This window comes from Oncorhynchus gorbuscha, linkage group LG04, assembly GCF_021184085.1.
Source record: "Oncorhynchus gorbuscha isolate QuinsamMale2020 ecotype Even-year linkage group LG04, OgorEven_v1.0, whole genome shotgun sequence".
Taxonomy (NCBI): Eukaryota; Metazoa; Chordata; class Actinopteri; order Salmoniformes; family Salmonidae; genus Oncorhynchus; species Oncorhynchus gorbuscha.
The window spans coordinates 26986422-27006593 of record NC_060176.1 but is presented as its reverse complement, the minus strand read 5'-3'; the positions used below and the strand labels follow the sequence as shown (position 1 = coordinate 27006593).

Below are 20172 nucleotides of genomic sequence, written 5' to 3'. Positions count from 1 at the left end.
TGCTTTGATGCACCTGTACTGACCTCGTCTTCTGGATGGTAAGCGGGGTGAACAGGCAGTGGCTCGGGTGGTTGTTGTCCTTGATGATCTTTTTGGCCTTCCTGTGACATCGGGTGGTGTAGGTGTCCTGGAGGGCAGGTAGTTTGCCCCTGGTGATTTGTTGTGCAGACCTCACGACTCTCTGGAGAGCCTTCCGGTTGTGGGCGGAGCAGTTGACATATCAGGCGGTGATACAGCCCGACCGGATGCTCTCGATTGTGCATCTGTAGACGATTTTGAGTGTTTTTGGTGACAAGCCAAATTTCTTCTGCCTCCTGAGGTTGAAGAGGCGCTGCTGCACCTTCTTCACCACACTGTCTGTGTGGGGGGACCATTTCAGCTTGTCCATGATGTGTACTGCAGAGGAACTTAAAACTTTCCACCTTCTCCACGACTGTCCCGTCGATGTGGATAGGGGTCTGCTCCCTCTGCTGTTTCCTGAAGTCCACGATCATCTCCTTTGTTTGTTGACATTGAGTGTGAGGTTATTTTCCTGACACCACACTCCGAGCGCCCTCACCTCCTCCCTGTAGTCTGTCTCGTCGTTGTTGATAATCAAGCCTACCACTGTAGTGTCGTCTGCAAACCTGATGATTGAGTTGGAGGCGTGCATGGCCATGCAGTCATGGGTGAACAGGGAGTACAGGAGAGGGCTGAGAACGCACCCTTGTGGGGCCCCAGTGTTGAGGATCAGTGGGGTGGAGATGTTGTTTTCTACCCTCACCACCTGGGGGCAGCCCGTCAGGAAGTCCAGGACCCAGTTGCACAGGGCAGGGTCGAGACCCAGGGTCTTGAGCTTAATGATGAGTTTGAAGGGTACTATGGTGTTAAATGATGAGCTGTAATCGATGAACAGCATTCTTACATAGGTATTCCTCTCGTCCAGATGGGTTAGGGCAGTGTGCAGTGTGATTGTGAATGCATCGTCTGTGGACCTATTGGGGTGGTAAGCAAATTGGAGTGGGTCTAGGGTGTCAGGTAGGGTGGAGGGGATATGGTCCTTGAATAGTCTCTCATAGCACTTCATGATGATGGAAGTGAGTGCTACGGTGCAATACTCATTTAGCTCAGTTACCTTAGCTTTCTTGGGAACAGGAACAATGGTGGCCCTCTTGAAGCATGTGGGAACAGCAGACTGGGATAAGGATTGATTGAATATGTCCGTAAATACACCAGCCAGCTGGTCTGTGCATGCTCTGAGGACGCGGCCAGGGATGACGTCTGGGCCGGCAGCCTTGTGTTGAAATGTTTTACTCACGTTGGCTGCAGTGAAGGAGAGGCCGCAGGTTTTGGTAGCGAGCTGTGTCGGTGGCACTATATTGTCCTCAAAGCGAGCAAAGAAGTTGTTTCGTTTGTCTTGGAGCAAGAAATATTGTCCCATGTATGTACATGGTGTTATTTACTGATGGTCCGTACCTAGCCCCATAGGGATATCCAAAATCAACCCAAATGTACAATGGTCAGCGTGCTGGGCACTACTTGGGTGCTGTCAGCTGTAGGCAGGAATTAAATATACCCAACAGAAGGAAAATTGTTAGGTACACTTCATACCATGACATACCCTTTTTTCCTAATAATCTCCCAAATCTCAGTTTTGGACAAGACTGACTTTATGACCAACATTATCATATTTACATTTTGTAGTACATTTTGACACAAGAATACATGCATCTGACACATATCGATGCCACATAGGCTATTTTCAACCAGGGACGTAGTTGTTTTGATTCAGTCTCTCTTTAATAGTATAAATGTAGTAAGTTAAACTGCCACTGTATATTTCAACAAAAGCAGAGACTTAACAAACCTTTATTAAGAAGAAACACGAAAAAACCAATAGTCAAAATTCTGAGAGTTTATTTTAAGTGGTAGATTGTTTTCTGTTCCAAGGGTTTGTGTAATAATAATGACAGTAATTACAAAAATGAGAGTACAGATGAACTGTGTGAAGGCGTATGTATGTGTTTGCTAAAATATGAACGCAGCAGTTCGACTCAAAATCGCCTGACACCTTTTGAAGTATATATATTATAAAACTAATTGTTTTAACAATACCACTATTATCGTTACAAAGACAATGACTGCCTTCTCTTGAGCATTCAATCTCAGCTTTGTATTGTACATGAAACATGTTGAGCTGACAGTCCTCAGTTTACTAGAAAAATAGTTGATTTGCATCTCTCTACTTTTACTAATTGGCACACGCAACTGAAATCCACTCATCAATTCTGTTAGTAATACTAATTGGTAGTCAAGAGAAAACTATAACAATCACAACAATGTAAGATGAACATTTTTAATTTAAAAAAACTCAAGTATATCAAATCTACTGGTTAAAATCATCTCAAACAAGGAGCTTTGCCTTGACTCCAGTTGAACTAATGTAAAGGAACTGAGAGCGTACAAAAAATACAACAAACTCTGGTTGTACATCACAAGGTTGTCTAGGTAGATCTAAAACACTGCTGAGTTCAAGAGTATCTGTTTCTTGCATATCTTGCATAATACAGCATGTCCAGAACTGCATTCTTACTTGCCAAATTGCCAGGCCACTGACAGCTGGACATTTTTGTGAAAAAAAATTGTGTTTGTCTACATTTATGGGATATTTGGTCAATATTCAGAGACATTTAGCATTTGTTATACTGTATTTGAAGGAAGGGCCCACTTGACATCTCATAATTCACTTGTGCATATTATGTTTGTTGAAAAAGCAAAGGATATTGCGTAATAAAATCCAACCAATCACTTCTTCAATGTGGACTCATCCACCTTCTAGTTCTCCTTGCCTCTTCCCTTCTTTCCTGTAGGAAGACAATAAAAAAATGAAACAATAGGGTAAATTCATCATAGATTCCTTGCTCAATATTACATACTAGGGGGGCGGCAGCGTAGCCTAGTGGTTAAGGCGTTGGACTAGTAACCAGAAGGTTGCGAGTTCAAACCCCCGAGCTGACAAGGTACAAATCTGTCGTTCTGCCCCTGAACAGGCAGTTAACCCACTGTTCCCAGGCCGTCATTGAAATGTTCTTAACTGACTTGCCTGGTTAAATAAAGGTAAAATAAATAAATAAAAATACTCATTTGTGGATAGGAATTTTACTTTATTACATTTCTACTTCTTACCTTTGGCCTTTGTCTTGGTCTTTGCGGGGCATGGCTTAGACACCTTGATGGTGGGTTGGCACTCTGCGTCGTACAGGGCCTTTTTCAGGGTTCCAGACCGGTTCTTGGATCCAGTAGCTGTATCACACTCACCCCAGCTCCCAAACTTATACTTGCAGTCAGCTGAAATTGCACAGTTCAGAAGGGAAAACCGTTGAGTATGATAGTTTTTTTTAAAGCCCACGTACGTTAGTTTCTTCCCTACAATGAGTTTGGATCTGAGTACCTCCCCGATCCTTCATCGAATGCGGACACATTCGGGCCATCTGATTGGTCCAGAAACCAATGGTTTGGGCCAGAGCCAGAACACATGTGGGTAAAGTGACGGTTTGAAAATTCGACATTGGCTTTGGTACTCTGATTGGTTAGAGACAATCCAATCATTGATGACTTTGCTTTGCACAACGCCCCTCGTGCCCCTCCTCCCAACAAACAACTTCAATGATGGCAGTCTCAGACTAAAGTATGTAGTGAACGACAGAGTAGCGGAAGAATTTAGTGTGAGTCATATTGGGAAAATTATGATTAAATGACTGAACAAATAATTTTAAATGGAACTGTAACTACGTAAACTTATACTCTGTTTTATTATATCTGATTAACAATATGAGTTCATAAGAAGGGATTGTGTGACACGGAAAAGGAGTAATTAAAGTTAATGAACACCATTCCAACTAGGCAGAAATGAATGGGTTGTGGATTAAGTAAGCAGATAAGGTAGTTAACATATGGTTGAACCGACAAAACTGAGCTCTGGGGTGTTTTAGATAAGGCTGTGAGTGCATTCCTAGGTTCTCTGTTAATTAGAACTGTCAGCTAAGTGGTTATTGATAATGTTGATGGGTCAAAAGTTAATTCAGTTATGTTGTGTGACCTGTGTGTGTGTTAGTGAGTTAGAATGAACTATTAACCTCACTTTGTCCAGGTCGAGAGGAGGCGATTCTGTTAAGCAATGAAATGACGTCATGTTATTGTATATAAACTGTTGCTCGTGGTAACGTGGCAGCGCGCTCCGAGAATAGATGATGTTACCTATTATTGAAATGGCTGGTCTACGTCTATTTTATGCAAACAAGAATCTTACAAATTCTCATAAAATAGTTTAAGGTTTTTCAATTAATGAAAACACATTGGCATAATTCAATTACAGTAACAGTCATCAGACTATCATAGAACAGTCTGAACATAATTTATTCTAAAGAAATTGTTCTATAGTTTTTTGCTGTTATGTAAATTACTAGGTATTTATGAAGAAATTCCATGATACAATTCTAATGATGTAGTAATAACCTATGAATGACATGTTTGCTATATTTTTGATTGACCGACCACCACTCTACACTTTGAGAAATTGCAGGGTATATCAAGGGAAATGGAATCATCTATCGATGTATAATTCCTACCGCCGAACTCCTTCTTCCAGTTGCAAGGCACTTTGCACTTCAGTTTCCTCATCTGGTCGTTGCAGGTGCCCTCTCTGACACCGGCTCCACAGTCTCCGTTGTTAGGCACACAGCTAGCATAGCGCCATTCCGCACACTCAGTGGCAGCACCCTTGGCCCCTTTCCCCTTCTCTGTGAAACAAAAATGTCAAGATGTAATTATGAAAAAAATAAATATACACAGATGACAGAAATAATATCAGCAAAATTCCAATTGGTAATTAGTAAGGACATGTTTCCAAACCTTTCATGGGGCTTCATGAACCTCATGAAAGGTGCAACTGCCGTGCTAATTCTAAAACTGGGCGTACGGCATATTAAAGCCACACATAGCAAATCCCTTACCTCTTTTGTTTTTCCCTGCTTCAGTGGTGACTATCATCAAGGCCACCAGAAGCACCACAACTGTTGAGAACAAACCTCGCATACTGGAGAGAAAAGAAGAAAAAAAGAGGGAAAAAAAAAACAAAAAAACCATGCCATTACAATCGTGGCACTAGAAATAATTTAGCCATTCTGTAGGTTATATTGTGTGTCATTTGAGGTGACATCTGCTGTTCCAAAGGTCAACCTGATTTTTCCTCTGGTGTGTATCTATAATCAAGATGAGAGTTGAAAGACCACGATCAAGGTCAAATATTGATCGTTGCCAGCTATTCAAACTAATTCACCCCTGTCCGTTCACGAGGAGTCTGCACATTACAATGAGAGGTTCTCTACTTTAGAGGTGAAAAGTGAATAAAGGATTATGGTCAAAGAGTAAAACAAGTCATGTTATATAAAATGAATTACATGAAACCGTTTTAAAGCTTGACACTCGAGCCTGTGAGAGTGAGAACTAGGAAAATACATGTGAGAGGGCTGAAAGATTGTATTGATTTTTTTCCCCTATGCTCTCATGACTCAATTTAGGGTCAATCAGACAAACTGTGAGGCACACAACCAGCAATGAGGATCAATGGGTCATGAGCTACCCACTCCACCCTTTCACTTCCCCTTACACAAAACAACACGTTTTCCAACATGAACACCAAACAAAATACAACATTTCATTTTGTGACATGCAGTTGCCTGGAATATGTTCGAAAACATAAATCTATCCGGCTCATGTTGATGACACATTAAACACAATTCATGTCATCTTATTGTCACAATCGCGCGTCCCATCTTTGTGTATCATGGTCATTGCATTATGCAGACATAACACTGTGTATTTTTTTTTTACTTGGACATCATTGAACGCGCAATAGAACACCAGAATATGTACTGCAAATTGTTTTTTTACCACGTTGCCAGACATTCTCCTCAGTTTCATCAACAAAACAATCAAATATATAGCTGCAAGCACCAATGGTGGAGTTCATCTATGGGCCTACCGTGCCACCATCAGGACAAATTTGACACAAAGCCCAAGGACGAGTTACTTCAGTACTTTCCAAATATCAGAATTCACAATCAAACTGATCATGCAATCATGCTTTTGATGTATGTTGGACCATTTTTAACGTCTTCTTCTCCAGAACTGCTGGACCGATCGGGACCAAATTTGGTATATAGCATCTATGAATGCAAGACTAGCTGAAACAATATGGCCGCTATGAGCCAATGAGCTTGCATGTCCAACAGCGCCACAATGTGGCCAAACTCAACCCTACTTTACAGGTTAGCTAGGCTGGCCATGTTGTTTGAGGTATGTTTCTGCTAAACCCCTGAAAACAAAGGCACTGGGGCGACCAGTTACAGATTTCAGCTTTAAGTTCAAAAGAAAAGGACAGTAACTCACAGATAAAGAAATAGCCTCCTATTTCTGAAATGTCTGGTTGTCTATAAGGCATCCTCCTAGACTCTCAAGTTCTGAGTTTCTATTTATTCTCTGACTTAATTGAGTTCATGTCTATTCTTTCTGCCAACAGTCCCAGAGCTCACAGCAGGGGATGGATGGCAGCACCAGATCACCATGGTGAAGGCTAACCCACCTGCTGGGAGGTGATACGGGCCGCCCTGACAGGGAGAGCTCGATGGAAGAGGCTTGGTTTGAAGCAATTCTTCTGGGGGACATGGGGGAACTGCTTGTCTCTGTCTGGGTTAGAAGAGTTCAGAGCTGTGCCGGGACAGACAGGTCTAGTATTAGTTTGAAGAACACCCACAAAGAATAACTCTTTTCATTCCAGGAATCTGACATCAATTACCCAAACAAGGTTGCCTATAATACCAAATCCTTGATTTTGTGGTGGGAATCTAAAATAATTTCATGCTTTCCCTTCAAAAGATTAGCGGCCCTATTCAATCAATCTGCTTCCCAGGATAATAAAAACTGAAACATTGCTTCTCACTATGCAAATAAGTATTTGAAATAATATTACGTTTATATCTGTGACATACAATCAACATTCAAGGCACAAGATGTGTTTTCTGTACCATACCCTGATTATTGGCTAGGATTAATTAGGACCCCTCGTTAATGACTGGCAAAATGCATAAATCATACAAGTTTCCTAGTGGAACACAAACAATGAAGCCACAGAGAACAAAGAATTGAGATCACACAGCAGCAGGAAACTAAGATGTCACGTTCTGGGCTGTTCACGATATGTCATGTGGACGTTACAATGAATCTTCCTACAACACAAACTAAGACGCCAACCCAGCAAACCAAAATTGGTTCTGTGAAAGTTCCCAGAACATTGGTTAGGTTGTGGCAAATGTTCTCATAATACAACAACAGTCCAGTTGTGCTGATGATTATACAATGTTTTGTCAAGATCGTTAGAAGCATACTCGGACCAACGTGCAGCGTGATCTGGGTTCCACATCTTTATTTAGTGAAATGCACAAAACAATAAAGCAAGACCAAACGTGACGACAATGGAGTGCTGACATACAACTACTCATAAACAATATCCCACAAAACACAGGTGGAAAAAAGCTACCTGGCAGAACTGGACACCGGCCCTGGCCTGGACATCGGTGCAGAGAAAGACTCCTGCCATGGAGCTGGATTGGACGCCGTGCTCGGACTGGACTTCGGTGCAGAGGAAGGCTCCTGCCTTGGACCTGGACTGGACGCCGTGCTCGGACTGGACATCGGCGCAGAGGAAGGCTCCTGAACTGGCGGTTCTGGACCGTGGACCGTCTCAGGAGGTTCGGACTGTGGACCATCTCAGGAGGTTCCAGACTGTGGACCGTCGTAGGAGGTCCACAGTCTGGAAATCATCACCGGAGGTTCCGGAATGGAAATCGTCGCTGAAAGCTCTGGACTGGGGACCGTCACCGGAAGTTCTGGACTGGGGGCCATCGCCGGTAGCTCTGGACTGGGGACCGTCGCAGGAAGCTCTGGACTGGGGACCGTCGCCGGAAGCTCTGGACTGGGGACCGTCGCCGGAATCTCTGGACTGGGGACCGTTGCCGGAAGCTCTGGACTGGGGACCGTCGCAGGAAGCTCTGGACTGGGGACCGTCGCCGGAATCTCTGGACTGGGGACCGTTGCCGGAATCTCTGGACTGGGGACTGTCGCCGGAAGCTCTGGACTGGGGACCGCCGCCTGAAGCTCTGGACTGGGGAGGCACACTGGAGGCCTGAAGCGTGGGGCTGGCACATGTGGCACCGGACTGGTGACACGCACCTCAGGTCGAGTGCGAGGAGCAGGCACAGGACGTACCTGACTGGGAAGGCGCACTTGAGGGAGAATGTGAGGAGCAGGCACAGGACATACCTGACTGGGAAGGTGCACATGAGGAAGAGAGCGAGGAGCAGGCACAGGACGTACAGGGCTGAGGAGACGTACTGGAGACCTGGTGCGTATAGCCGGCATCAATGGTACCGGTTCGATGATACACCTCGCCCGGCAAATGCGAGGGGTTGGCACAGGACGTACTGGGCTGTGAAGGCGCACTGGAGACCTGGTGCGTATAGCCGGCATTAAATTGTACTGGAACTTTAACACACTTCGCACGGCAAGTGAAAGGAGCTGGCACAGACTGTACTGGGCTGTGAAGGCGCACTGGAGACCTGGCATGCATAGCCAGCATCAATTGTACCGGAACTTTAACACACTTCGCACGGCAAGTGCGAGGAGCTGGCACAGGATGTACTGGGCTGTGAATTCGCACTGGACTTAACAACCCTCTCCGCTCTTTCTACTCCAATACCTCCATCCAATCTCTGACGCTCTCCTTTCACTCTCCTCCAGTATCTGCCTCTTCTCCCAGACTGGCTCTGGTTCACTCCTCGGCTCCGCCGACCACCCCATGTGCCCCCTCCCAATTATTTTTTCTTTTTCGGTCTGTCTTTTGGGCTTTCCTTGTGGCCGCGAACCCCGGCCTCGTCGGCTTTCCTCCATTCTCTCCTTGCGTCTCCCGCCAAGGAAGGCGATCCTTTCCTGCCAGGATTTTCTCCCAAGTCCAGGATCCTTTCCCATCCAGAATCTCCTCCCATGTCCATGTTACCCTCTCCTCCTGGGCACGCTGCTTGGTCCTGTTGTGGTGGGATATTCTGTCACGATCGTTAGAAGCATACTCGGACCAACGTGCAGCGTGATCTGGGTTCCACATCTGTATTTAGTGAAACGCACAAAACAATAAAGCAAGAACGAAACATGACAACTTGAGAATGCAAAAAACATTCACCTGATATTACGTGAACATTCCCAGAACACATTTTTTTATGTTCTTTAAAAGTTCCTAACACATATCTTTATGTTGTGGGAACATGGCAAAAAATATATTCCCAAAACACAACTGTCCAGTTGTGCAGATAATTACAAGATTTCTATTAGGTTGAAAAAAACTTTTGCCTGATGTTGCAAGAACGTTCCCACAACATGTTTTTATGTTCTTTAAAAGGTTCCTAAAACATTTATTTAGGTTATGGGAAAATTGTGGGGATATGACAAGATAGGTTCCAAAAATCTAGAAAAATAAGTGTCCTCTGTTTCTTTCTTTCTCTGCCAATTTTCTTTATATGCTGTAAAGTTTTACTTTTTTCCCCTCAAAACTTGATTTCAGAATTCATGTTCAGTCATTTCCTGGCAGATTGTGGTGAGGTGTACATAGACGTGCATATGTACTAAGACATATACTGTAGCCATAGTTTGGATCATCATTTAAGGATCCACTAGAAACATCAAGATCGTGGTGGTGCAGCAAACCAAGTAGCAAACTAAGTAGACTACAAGGCTTGAAGATGGCAGATTGCAGGTTCAAATCTACTTGATTACCATTGTTGAAAAAAGCTACAGCTTTGTTTGGACAATACCCTAATATAATATAATGATGAAAGAGGATAGGGATGCCATTCGTTTAAAACTTTGGCAACTTTCTACAGCCTAATAATGTTACATTACACATCAATGTTAGCAGAACATTGCAGCAATGTTTTCAGAACTAATTGCATTATTGTTGAAGTATGTTTTTAAAACAATTCTGGATCGTCGTGTCATGACCTTACAGAATAGCTTTATTAGAGTCCTGCAGGGAGGTTTATTGTTATCAGGGTTAATAGTAATATCTACATCAACATTGCTGAATATTCCTGGAATGTTTTTTAAGAACAACTTCTATTGCTCCAACATTATATTGCTTAAGTATTTTCAGGGAACATTATTACAACCATCATGTAACAATGTTACACTATAACCTTTTTGAAACCATTGTAGGAATGAATATTCCCTGCTTTTTGTCATGGGTGTTTTGAAAATAATTTCCCTCAACATTAGCAGAACGTTCCTGTACTGTTTCCTCAGAACCAGTTCTACTGCTCCCACATTTTGTTGCGGCAGTATGTTTCTAAGAACATTACCGGAACATTGTGTTATTACATTCCCCGGCAACCTAATGACAACCTCATGACAACCTTAGAGGAATGTTCTGTTGCAGTTTTTACAGATGTTGTGAAGAAAATGTGAGTGAATGTTGGGAGAAGATTCCAAGGACATAGCCACAGGAAGCACCCCCTGATGAATCTAAATACCCCCCCCCCCCCCACGTCGACTTCACGGGAATCTTAGATAATGTTCTGTGAATGTTCCCCGGTTTTCTGGGAAGTCTCTGATGAACAGCACCCTTGTGTACTTCCCGTTGCCCATGCAAGCTCATCTAACAGCAACATTTGTTTTATTGGTTTGTGCCTGAGCCAATATGTCCAGAAGCCGAGCAGAGATGGCAGTCGCATCCTCTCACATTGTAGTATGCTCGCATTGAACTTTCCCTGCCTGCGGGCAGCCCTGGATAGAAAGGTCAGCTACAACTGATGAATCAACAACTCACTGGAAAAGTCCAATCCATTAGAGGTTATCACCTCTCTGAACTATGGCCTCGTACTGTGTGAGGTAGAATGCCATAAGCGGCAGCTATCCACTCACTACTGAAAGGGAGCTGGTCTACCTGAGAATCTACCAAGGCACAATCCTTCTATCAGGCAATTTTACAATTGGCTTCTGAAAGTGTTATATCTGTATTTGACTGCTCATCAAAAGGACTGAGAATGAAAGCAATGGCTACACAAATACCAGGCCAGCAGGCCCTCTGGCACATACATTTACTGCTCCTCTTCAAGCCAGTTGATCAAATATTCTGTTGGCCCAGTAAATCTGTCTTCTGTCCTCAAAAAAGTAATTAGGCGCCAGTGGCCAGTAAGCATAACTAAACACTCCAAGCAACCATAAAACTCGGAAAACTCCCCATTCTCAACTGCCACCACTCCCCCACACCCCCCAGCTAGCAGTTCCAATGACATTCTTCCCCTGGTCATAGATGTCGAGGGGGCTACTCCAGGCAACACATTTGTCATTGATGAAACAACACCCAGCAGGCCTCGTCTAACCCACTGAGCCTTGCCGTGGGTGAGGTCCGGAGAGCACTCAAAATCTTTCAGCGTTCTTTGCTAATGCAGACTCCCTGTATCAAAACAGAGCCTTTTCCTGGTCTCCTTTCACTCCATTCTAAAGGGCCACTAGACAGATATCCCATGCAGAGGCTTTGTTCCACACATCTGAATATGACCGTAGCATATTGGGAGAAAGGTCATCTTAAAATACTACAGCTTACAAGAGCTAGCATGCTGAAAGACTTGCTAAATATGCCGACAAACATTGCTATTTTTATCAGTGCTAGTCATTTTTATCCATCAGTAATGCAGCTGTAACAAGAATGTTAGAATATTTAGGTATGGGTGTGTAAGAGATCTTCTTTACCCAACCATAAACATGTTATTATGAAACATCGCCCACTATTAACACCACACCCAACTACCACCATCTACCCATCACACAATGGGATGAACATAATATTTATTGCCTAGCAGAAAGCAAACCAAATAGCAAAATTGGACCAGACACCGTAACCATCATAATTCAATTGACTCAAATGGTGGTTCCTCTTGCTAATAATCTGATCATGGTCAAATAGATAACATTAGAGTTACTGTCAAACACACATCTAGATCAGTTCTACAACGAAACAATAACAACACATGGAAAGCAGGACCACACTGAACCTGAAAAGCATAAAGGGTTAAAGTCACTCTTGTTTTTACTGCAAAGCAGCATTCCTCGTCTTCTCAGAAAAGCCACTGACCGCAAAAAAAAAGAAGGATGGAATGCCCACTAAGACCAATAAGAGAGAAGCTGCGGGGGTCGAAGGTCACTCTAAAGAAAGACAGTTAACAAAGAACCAGAATGTCCTGGCCTACTTAAGGAAGTAACACTTAGTGGCCAACAAATGGCTGAATCACATGCTTTATTTGATCTAATATACAAAATATAGGTGGATTCTGGCCGTCAGAGACCGACAGTGCAAGGACATAGTGGAACACATTATTGACTCAAATAGGATGAGTGCACTTTATCTACTATATGGTCAACAGCTAAACGTCCTCCCTGCCATCAATGACGTGGAAATATTATCCCTTCTGGTTGAGGCTTGGCAGTCATGACAGAATGGTTTATTCTCTAAAAGAGACAATGGACCTTGCCTACTTACCTCACATTCCTTCTTATTTCACGATACGCTAACATAACCAACGACAGACTCCATCATACCCATGAGCAGTGAGAGAATAGTTTAGGGGCCCTGCAGGCTGAACGGTGCATTTCAATAGCCAGGGAGAGTTTTATCTGTCTTTTCAAAGCTGTTTTCTCTCCACTGATTATCTGTGCCATTGCCTCGAGGTCCATCTGCCAAGCTCACACAAGCTGTAAAGCCCCATGCTACCCCTCCTCCCTTTCTAAGAACATAACCCCGAGGCACAATCTGTATCCAGCGTGCCCAATAGCTTTCTAAAAGAGACAAAAATACAACAGGAAAAACAATGATAACAACAGATTGAGGACTATCTTTTTCCCATTTAATCTCTCTAAGGTTATGTTGCTTTGGTTGTTATCTCTGACTGCAAATAATATTTTACAGCCTCTTACACAGCCCCTACTTTGGATGGGGGGGGGGGCAGATAATTGTGGTCAGGTGAAAAGGTCCTGGGCAGTGAAAGACAAAGACAGGAGAACAACTCTTGAGTAGAGTGGATATCAGTGAATGCAAGTACTTGAGTTTGGAGTCGATTTCAATGGTCATATTCTTGAGGTGGAAGAGATTTACATTTACATCCGTTTTAGTCATTTAGCGGGAACTCTTATCCCGAGTCACTTACAGTTATTGCTCACGTGAAGTTTTCTGGTCATAAAAAACATTCAATGGCCCAAACTTAGAGCAAAAGATTTCTGGCACATGAACACAATTAAGAATGTGGAATAAATGGCTACTTTAAGATTAACAAACAGATGCAAAAATACACTTTCAAACTACGTAGCTTTCACTACAGCTGAAATAGTAACTCAACATAATGATTTATATTAAACAATATTCTTATATTGCGCAGGATTTATCTCAGTTCTAAATGTATAGCCACGTTACTGTAACTATGTTGAGCTGTTATACTTGAGTTTGGAAGAAGTACAGAGGGTACACCACTCACACACGTCTTGTTATCATCAAAACTAGAATGTGTCACCCCTGAGGACGTTGTCACACAGTGAAAAGTAGCTAACATAATTAGAAAGTTATTAAACTCAAAGCAAAAACAATTACAACAAAACGTATCTTGGCCACAAGTTCTTCTGAGCCCTAAACAGAACCGCTGTAGAATGAAACAAGTTCGTTCTGTTCAGTATTTTTTAATGTAATCCTTGACTTCATATTTAGGATTCAACGAACGTGTATGACAATACGCAGTGCCACTGCGCTTCTTGCGCAAATCGCGTGTATGGGACAAAAGTTGTGTGTTCGTTACAGGCAAAAGTTTTGAATATATGCAGTAAAGTCAACACATGGTGCATAAATTACTTAAAACTAAAAAGCATAAAACATAAAACTAAAAAGAAAAACTCAATAAAGAAACCTACACACAAATAAAACCTCCCAAGAAAATAACTCTAATGGAGAAATTACACACGACATGTCAGTTATCCTCCAGAGGATTCCGATGATGGAGACTATATATTTGAACTATTAAAAGTGAGTAATGACAACGTTGTATTGAGTGACACAAAATAATAATTTTATCACTATACATTTGGATAAATACACATATAACTCACTTGTTTCTTTGATCGTACTTCTTGGCGAGAGTTAAAGGTCTTACTCTGAACCACAAGAGAGTCCTACAGTCCTAGAATACCTCTATCCCGGTCAGCTTGCTCTTATTTGTCGCCCTCCCCTTTGTTTCTCCAAAACTAGTTTGAGCTGGTAACATTAGGGCCACACTAAATTAACCACCTAGTGACATCACTAACCCACGTGATGATTACGGGTCAAGAGACACCTAACCGCGCAAGCCCTAGCCTAGGGTATAAACTTTTTGTTTTATTTTTGTGAATCTCTAGAAGCCTAAATTATTATGTCTCAGTCATTGTTCTAGTCTTTCGAAGCTACAAGTATTTTTTTATGCTTGATAATTAAAAATACATTGATTGCTATATATACCCATATCAATTTCACCACCAGACATTACCACAGAGAAAGGAAAGCAGAGTGACGTGCTCAGACTACCTACCATAGACAGATTCTATTATTTTATTCTATGGTGCCGACAGAATGCCTAGGGATGTAGGCATCAGAAATGCAGTGGTGTAAAGTACTTAAGTAAAAATACTTTAAAGTACTACTTAAGTAGTTTAAAAAAATCTGTACTTTACTTTACTATTTATATTTTTGACAATTTTTACTTTTACTTCACTACATTCCTAATGAAAATAATGTATTTTCCCTGACACCCAAAATAACACGTTACATTTTGAATGCTTAGCAGGACAGGAAAATGGTCCCGTTCATGCAGTTATCCAGACAACACATGGTCATCCCTTCTGCCTCTAATCTGGAGGACTAACTAAACAAATGCATCTTTCGCAAATTATATCTGAGTGTTGGAGTGTGCCCCTTGCCATACATACAGTTTAAAAACAAGAAAATGGTCCTGCCTGCTTTGCTTAATAGAAGGAATTTTAAATGATTCATACTTTTACTTTTGATACTTACAAATACTTTTAGACTTTTACTCAAGTAGTATTTTACTGGGTGACTTTTACTTTCTATTAAGGTATCTATACTTTTACTCAAGAATGACAATTGGGTACCTTTTCCACCACTCCACAGTAAATGCTATACTGGAGGACAGGAGGGATCGACCAGTCATTTGCCCTATAATTCCTGGCCACCTCTGATTTTGTACCCAGAGAGCTTATTGTCACAGAACAGCTTCCATTAGACAGGGACACTGGATAAGAGCCATTTATAAACACCACGTGTAAGCCAGAGGAAGCTGGTGGGAGGAGCTATAGGAGGACGGGCTCATTGTAAAGACTGTAATGGAATTAATGGTATGGTGTCAAACATATGGAAACCACATGGTTTGACCATTTATTCAATTTCAGCCACATACAATGAGTCCGTCCTCCTGTAGCTCCTCCTACCAGCCTCCTCTAGTGTAAGCAAATGCTCGACCACAGGGCAGAGTAACAGTGTGTTGCCTAGATAGGCTGACAGTGTTTTACAGTAAATAACCACATTTTCAATAACTAGATGACTGTACTGATAACATACAATGTATTCAGTATGTGTCTACATGTTATCTAGTATCGATGTACAGTATATCCAAGATAACTCTGTGACCTCGGGCCATGTGATTTGGTAATCCCAGGAGGGCAGGGGAGGTGAGTCAGGACCACAATAGCGATCAGACCAGAATCTGAACCATAGACAGGGACATTTCCAATTGCCAGTTGGATAGCATGCCAACAATGAGTCAGAGCAAGGGGAAAAAAGCTGTTCAATTTCACAAATGGACCAAACTGATAAACACACATCCAATACAACATCCAGCAGTAACTAGTCAGTATCCAATTACAGTATTGAATCATTCCAGACGATGCACTATGAATCAGCTCTGACTTACATGACTCATCATTTTCAAACACATTGCATGTTGCAACACCGAGGCATTTAACTATCATTATTACTTTCCTTCAGACATTTTTACAAAAATGGCAGTTTGTCTCACTGGGTTGGACCATCAAGCTTTGCTTACATACCACTCTGTATACACTGCTCTATGCTCTATCTGAGCACTGGGTTTAGGCCTCAGAGAATCTTTGAGGTCTTTATCTCAGTTGTTGATATCTTTTAAGCTGGTCTTGCAGCCAGGGATTAGGGAGTCGCGAATGGCCTATGAGGACGGTTTGTTTTTACCAGATCCTTGTACAAAAAAAAAATGTTTTACAGGTGTGGGTAGCTTTATGGTTTGCAACAAATGAGGGGAAATGTGCGGTCTCAAAAGGCTTTCAATACTTGCACCTCAATGGCTTTATGTGGTTGGGCGTTCAGGATTGGTCGAAACCAGTGTCTCATATGAGCCAATGCTATCATCCAGACAGAACAGGTAACATTGCAAAGCTAAATAAAGGCTCAATAATAAAATGAAGATGCAACATAGTCCATTTGATCATAGTCCACCAAATTAATAGATAGATTAGCTGGCATTTTGTCTTGATAGCCTCTGATTGTGAGGAATAAACATTTGTATTACATCACAAGCCCTTGAATTTCATCAGTAATTATTGAGGCTGTTTTCCTCAAATTACAAGAGGGTACACTCCAAACTGTGGACTTCTAACCGCTTTTAAAAACATTGTGTGTTTGGGTTAGACTGCTAACCCTAGCCGTATGTCAACCCTTATACCACCTCCAAAATCCTTTATACCACCTCCCATTGAACCCCTCATTGTGTACAAGGAAACTTTGAAAAGAACCAGGCTAACAGACAGTTGAGGTGGACTCCATTCTTATCAGTCAGTCTACAGTAACAATCATCACTTGTGCAGTAGGTCACCTGAGGTAGCTGAAAAATATTAATAGGACCTTATACAAATGCAGGGTTATTAAGAAGTGCACTTTTACCAAAAGGATAAATAGAATCAACACTCACAAGAAAGTCATTACAATAAATACAAATGCAGGGTTATTAAGAAGTGCACTTTTACTGAAAGGATCAATAGAATCAACACTCACAAGAAAGTCATTACAATAAATACAGTTTTTTAAGTACCATCCTTTATTATTTGTTTCCCCCAAGCAGATAACAAAAAAAAACAAAAAATACAAATCAGCCAATAGAAACAAATATACAGATTGATATCGTCAACATTGCACACCAGTCTGTCCATCACGTTTTGGTCACTATTTATATGAAGTTAAAAAAATGGCATATTTTTGAATAAAGAAAAAAACACAATATTGCACAGTAATTTAAATGTTCTCTCTATTTATTTATTTTAATTGTGATAGATACTCTCGCACCTGAATTGCACAGCAACTCAAAACAAAGCACAGATATACATAAACTACCATTCCTTGTTCTACTGCAGCTCCCTTAAAAATGTCATAAAAGAGGCATTTAAATTGTCTGACCCCATTCAGTCACCGTAAGCCCTGCTTGCATTGCACTCATGCAACTGAACACTAATACAGTTTTGCGTTAATGCAGTTATAGCATTGGTAGTTCCACGCTCCTGCCATTCCAAAGAGCACTTTCCACTTGTATGTAATTCAAAGACGGTGGATTTCTGCTGAAGATAGTACTTTTAAAATCAGCGGACATACGGAAATGACGATGGGAGAGGGAGCTCTTTGCAGTAGTCGACAACATGGAACGTGGGGCTATAACGCATCTTTAGATTAGCATTTAAAATATCATGTTGGGGAATGTGTCATTTGAAATAGAAAATCAATTATTTGGTGATAACACCTATGGGAAGTGTTTACTTGCGCACACCATAACAGGATAGAGCTCATGACATGAAATAGTGTCTGATAATAATATTTTCTGTTCAACGTAAGCTATGGGTAAAGGCACTACGCAAAGCTAAGGTGACAATGTGAGATGTTGAAATGGCTGAGTTAATGTACATAAAATTACACGACAAGAGTACAACTCATTATGGAGCGATGGACATGTCAAATAATAGCTTGGGATGTGATAGCAAGTCTCTGGGCCAGATTCAAATCTGTATACTGTAGTACAAGCGCACAAAGCATACTACTGTAAGGCTGAGGTTATTCAACTCAATTTGAAGAGGTAACTTTGTACAACATGCTCCGTTTTGCCTTTCCTCTGCTGTTGTCAAAATATTTTCTGATGAAACTTAAACACCAAAAAATACTGCTACAATCTGGTAGATCATAGACGATAGATAAGATGCTGTGGAGAGATGCTGTCTTTAGTTTCCAAGGCAACTTTCACCAGGATATCAAATGAGGCATGATTATTAATAAATGCATTGCCCCTTAGATTGTGATGTCAAGATTAATCATGAGCAATTTTACTTATTCAACAAGTGTTTCTGACTTTTAGAATGTAAAATGTTTGAGCAACGTTTTCCTCTGTACATTTTGGCATGTTTAATTCCAGTGGTAGGTTTGGACATACAGTGCATGCGGAAAGTAATCAGACCCCTTGACTTTTTCCACATTGTGTTACGTTACAGCCTTATTCTAAAATTGATTATTTTTTTCTCATAAATCTACACGCAATACTCCATAATGACAAAGCAAAAACTTTTCATTTTTTATTCTTGCAGATGTATAAAAAAATAATACCTTGTTTCCATAAGTATTCAGACCATTTGCTATGAGACTCAAAATTGAGCTCAGGTGCATCCTGTTTCCATTGATCATCCTTGAGATGTTCCTACAACTTGATTGGAGACCAGCTGTGGTAAATTCAATTGATTGGACATGATTTGGAAAGGCACACACCTGTCTATATAAGGTCCCACAGTGCATGTCAGAGCAAAAACCAAGCCATGGGGTCGAATGAATTGTCCGTAGAGCTCCGAGAAAAGATTGTGTTGAAGCACAATTTTTGCAGCATTGAAGTTCCCCAGGACAGTGGCCTCCATCATTCTTAAATGGAAGAAGTTTGGAACCACCAAGATTCTTCCTATAGCTGGTCTTGGTCAGGGAGGTGACTAAGAACCCAATGGTCACTCTGACAGCTCCAGAGTTCCTCTGTGGAGATGGGAGAACTTTCCAGAAGGACAACCACTCCACCAATCTGCAGCACTCCACCAATCAGGCCTTTATGGTAGAGTGGCCAGACGGAAGCCACCCCTCAGTAAAAGGCACATGACAGCCCGCTTGGAGTTTTCCAAAAGGCACCAAAAGGACTCAGACCATGAGAAACAAGATTTTCAGTTCTGATGAAACCAAGATTGAACTCTTTGGCTTGAATACCAAGCGTCACGTCTGGAGGAATCCTGGTGAAGCATGGTGGTGGCAGCATCATGCTGTGGGATGTTTTTCAGCAGCAGGGACTAGGAGACTAATCAGGATTGAGGGAAAGATGAACGGAGCAAAGTACAGAGAGATCCTTGATGAAAACCTGCTCCAGGGTGCTCAGGACCTCAGACTGGGGCGAAGGTTCACATTCCAACAGGACAACGATCCTAAGTACACAGCCAAGACATCTCAGGAGTGGCTTGGGACAAGTCTTTGAATGTCCTTGAGTGGCCGAGCCAGAGTCAAGACTTGAACCCAATCTAACATCTCTGGAGAGACCTGAAAACAGCTGTGCAGCGACATTCCCCATCCAAAGTGACAGAGCTTGAGAGGATCTGCAGACAGGAATGGGAGAAACTCCTCAAATACAGGTGTGCCAAGCTTGTAGCGTCATACCCAAGAAGACTTGAGGCGGCTGTAATCGCAGCCAAAGGTGCTTCAAACAAAGTACTGAGTAAAGGGTCTGAATTCTTATGTAAATGTGATATTTCAGTATTTTATTTGTAATATATTGGCAAAATGTCTTAACACCTGTTTTTGCTTTGACATTATGGGGTATTGTGTGGAGATTGATGAGGGAAAAATACAGTTTAACCCATTTTAGAATAAGGCCATAACGTAACAAAATGTGGAAAAAGTCAAGGGGTCTGAATACTTTGCGAAAGCACTGTATATGTTCATTAGAAACCTGACGTGACCATTTCATA

The 20172-nt window shown here is 41.8% G+C and overlaps 1 protein-coding gene across 3 annotated transcripts; it reads right to left on the bottom strand.

Moving 5' to 3' along the window:
- Positions 1-1879: 1879 nt before the first annotated feature.
- Positions 1880-14389, bottom strand: LOC124033922 (midkine-B-like). Of its 3 annotated transcripts, XM_046346369.1 has the most exons (6): positions 14233-14387; positions 6623-6747; positions 4992-5074; positions 4608-4778; positions 3166-3327; positions 1880-2843 (listed from the first exon to the last, which is right to left on the bottom strand). In XM_046346369.1, the coding sequence occupies exons 2-6, from the start codon at positions 6703-6705 to the stop codon at positions 2815-2817; spliced, it is 528 nt and encodes a 175-aa protein (XP_046202325.1). In that variant the 5' UTR covers positions 6706-6747; positions 14233-14387; the 3' UTR covers positions 1880-2814. The 3 variants fall into 3 exon arrangements, with proteins under 3 accessions (XP_046202325.1, XP_046202326.1, XP_046202327.1); XM_046346370.1 differs by lacking the exon at positions 6623-6747 and having other exon boundaries at positions 14233-14389; XM_046346371.1 differs by lacking the exon at positions 6623-6747 and having other exon boundaries at positions 14277-14334.
- Between the last annotated feature and the right edge of the window lie 5783 nt (positions 14390-20172).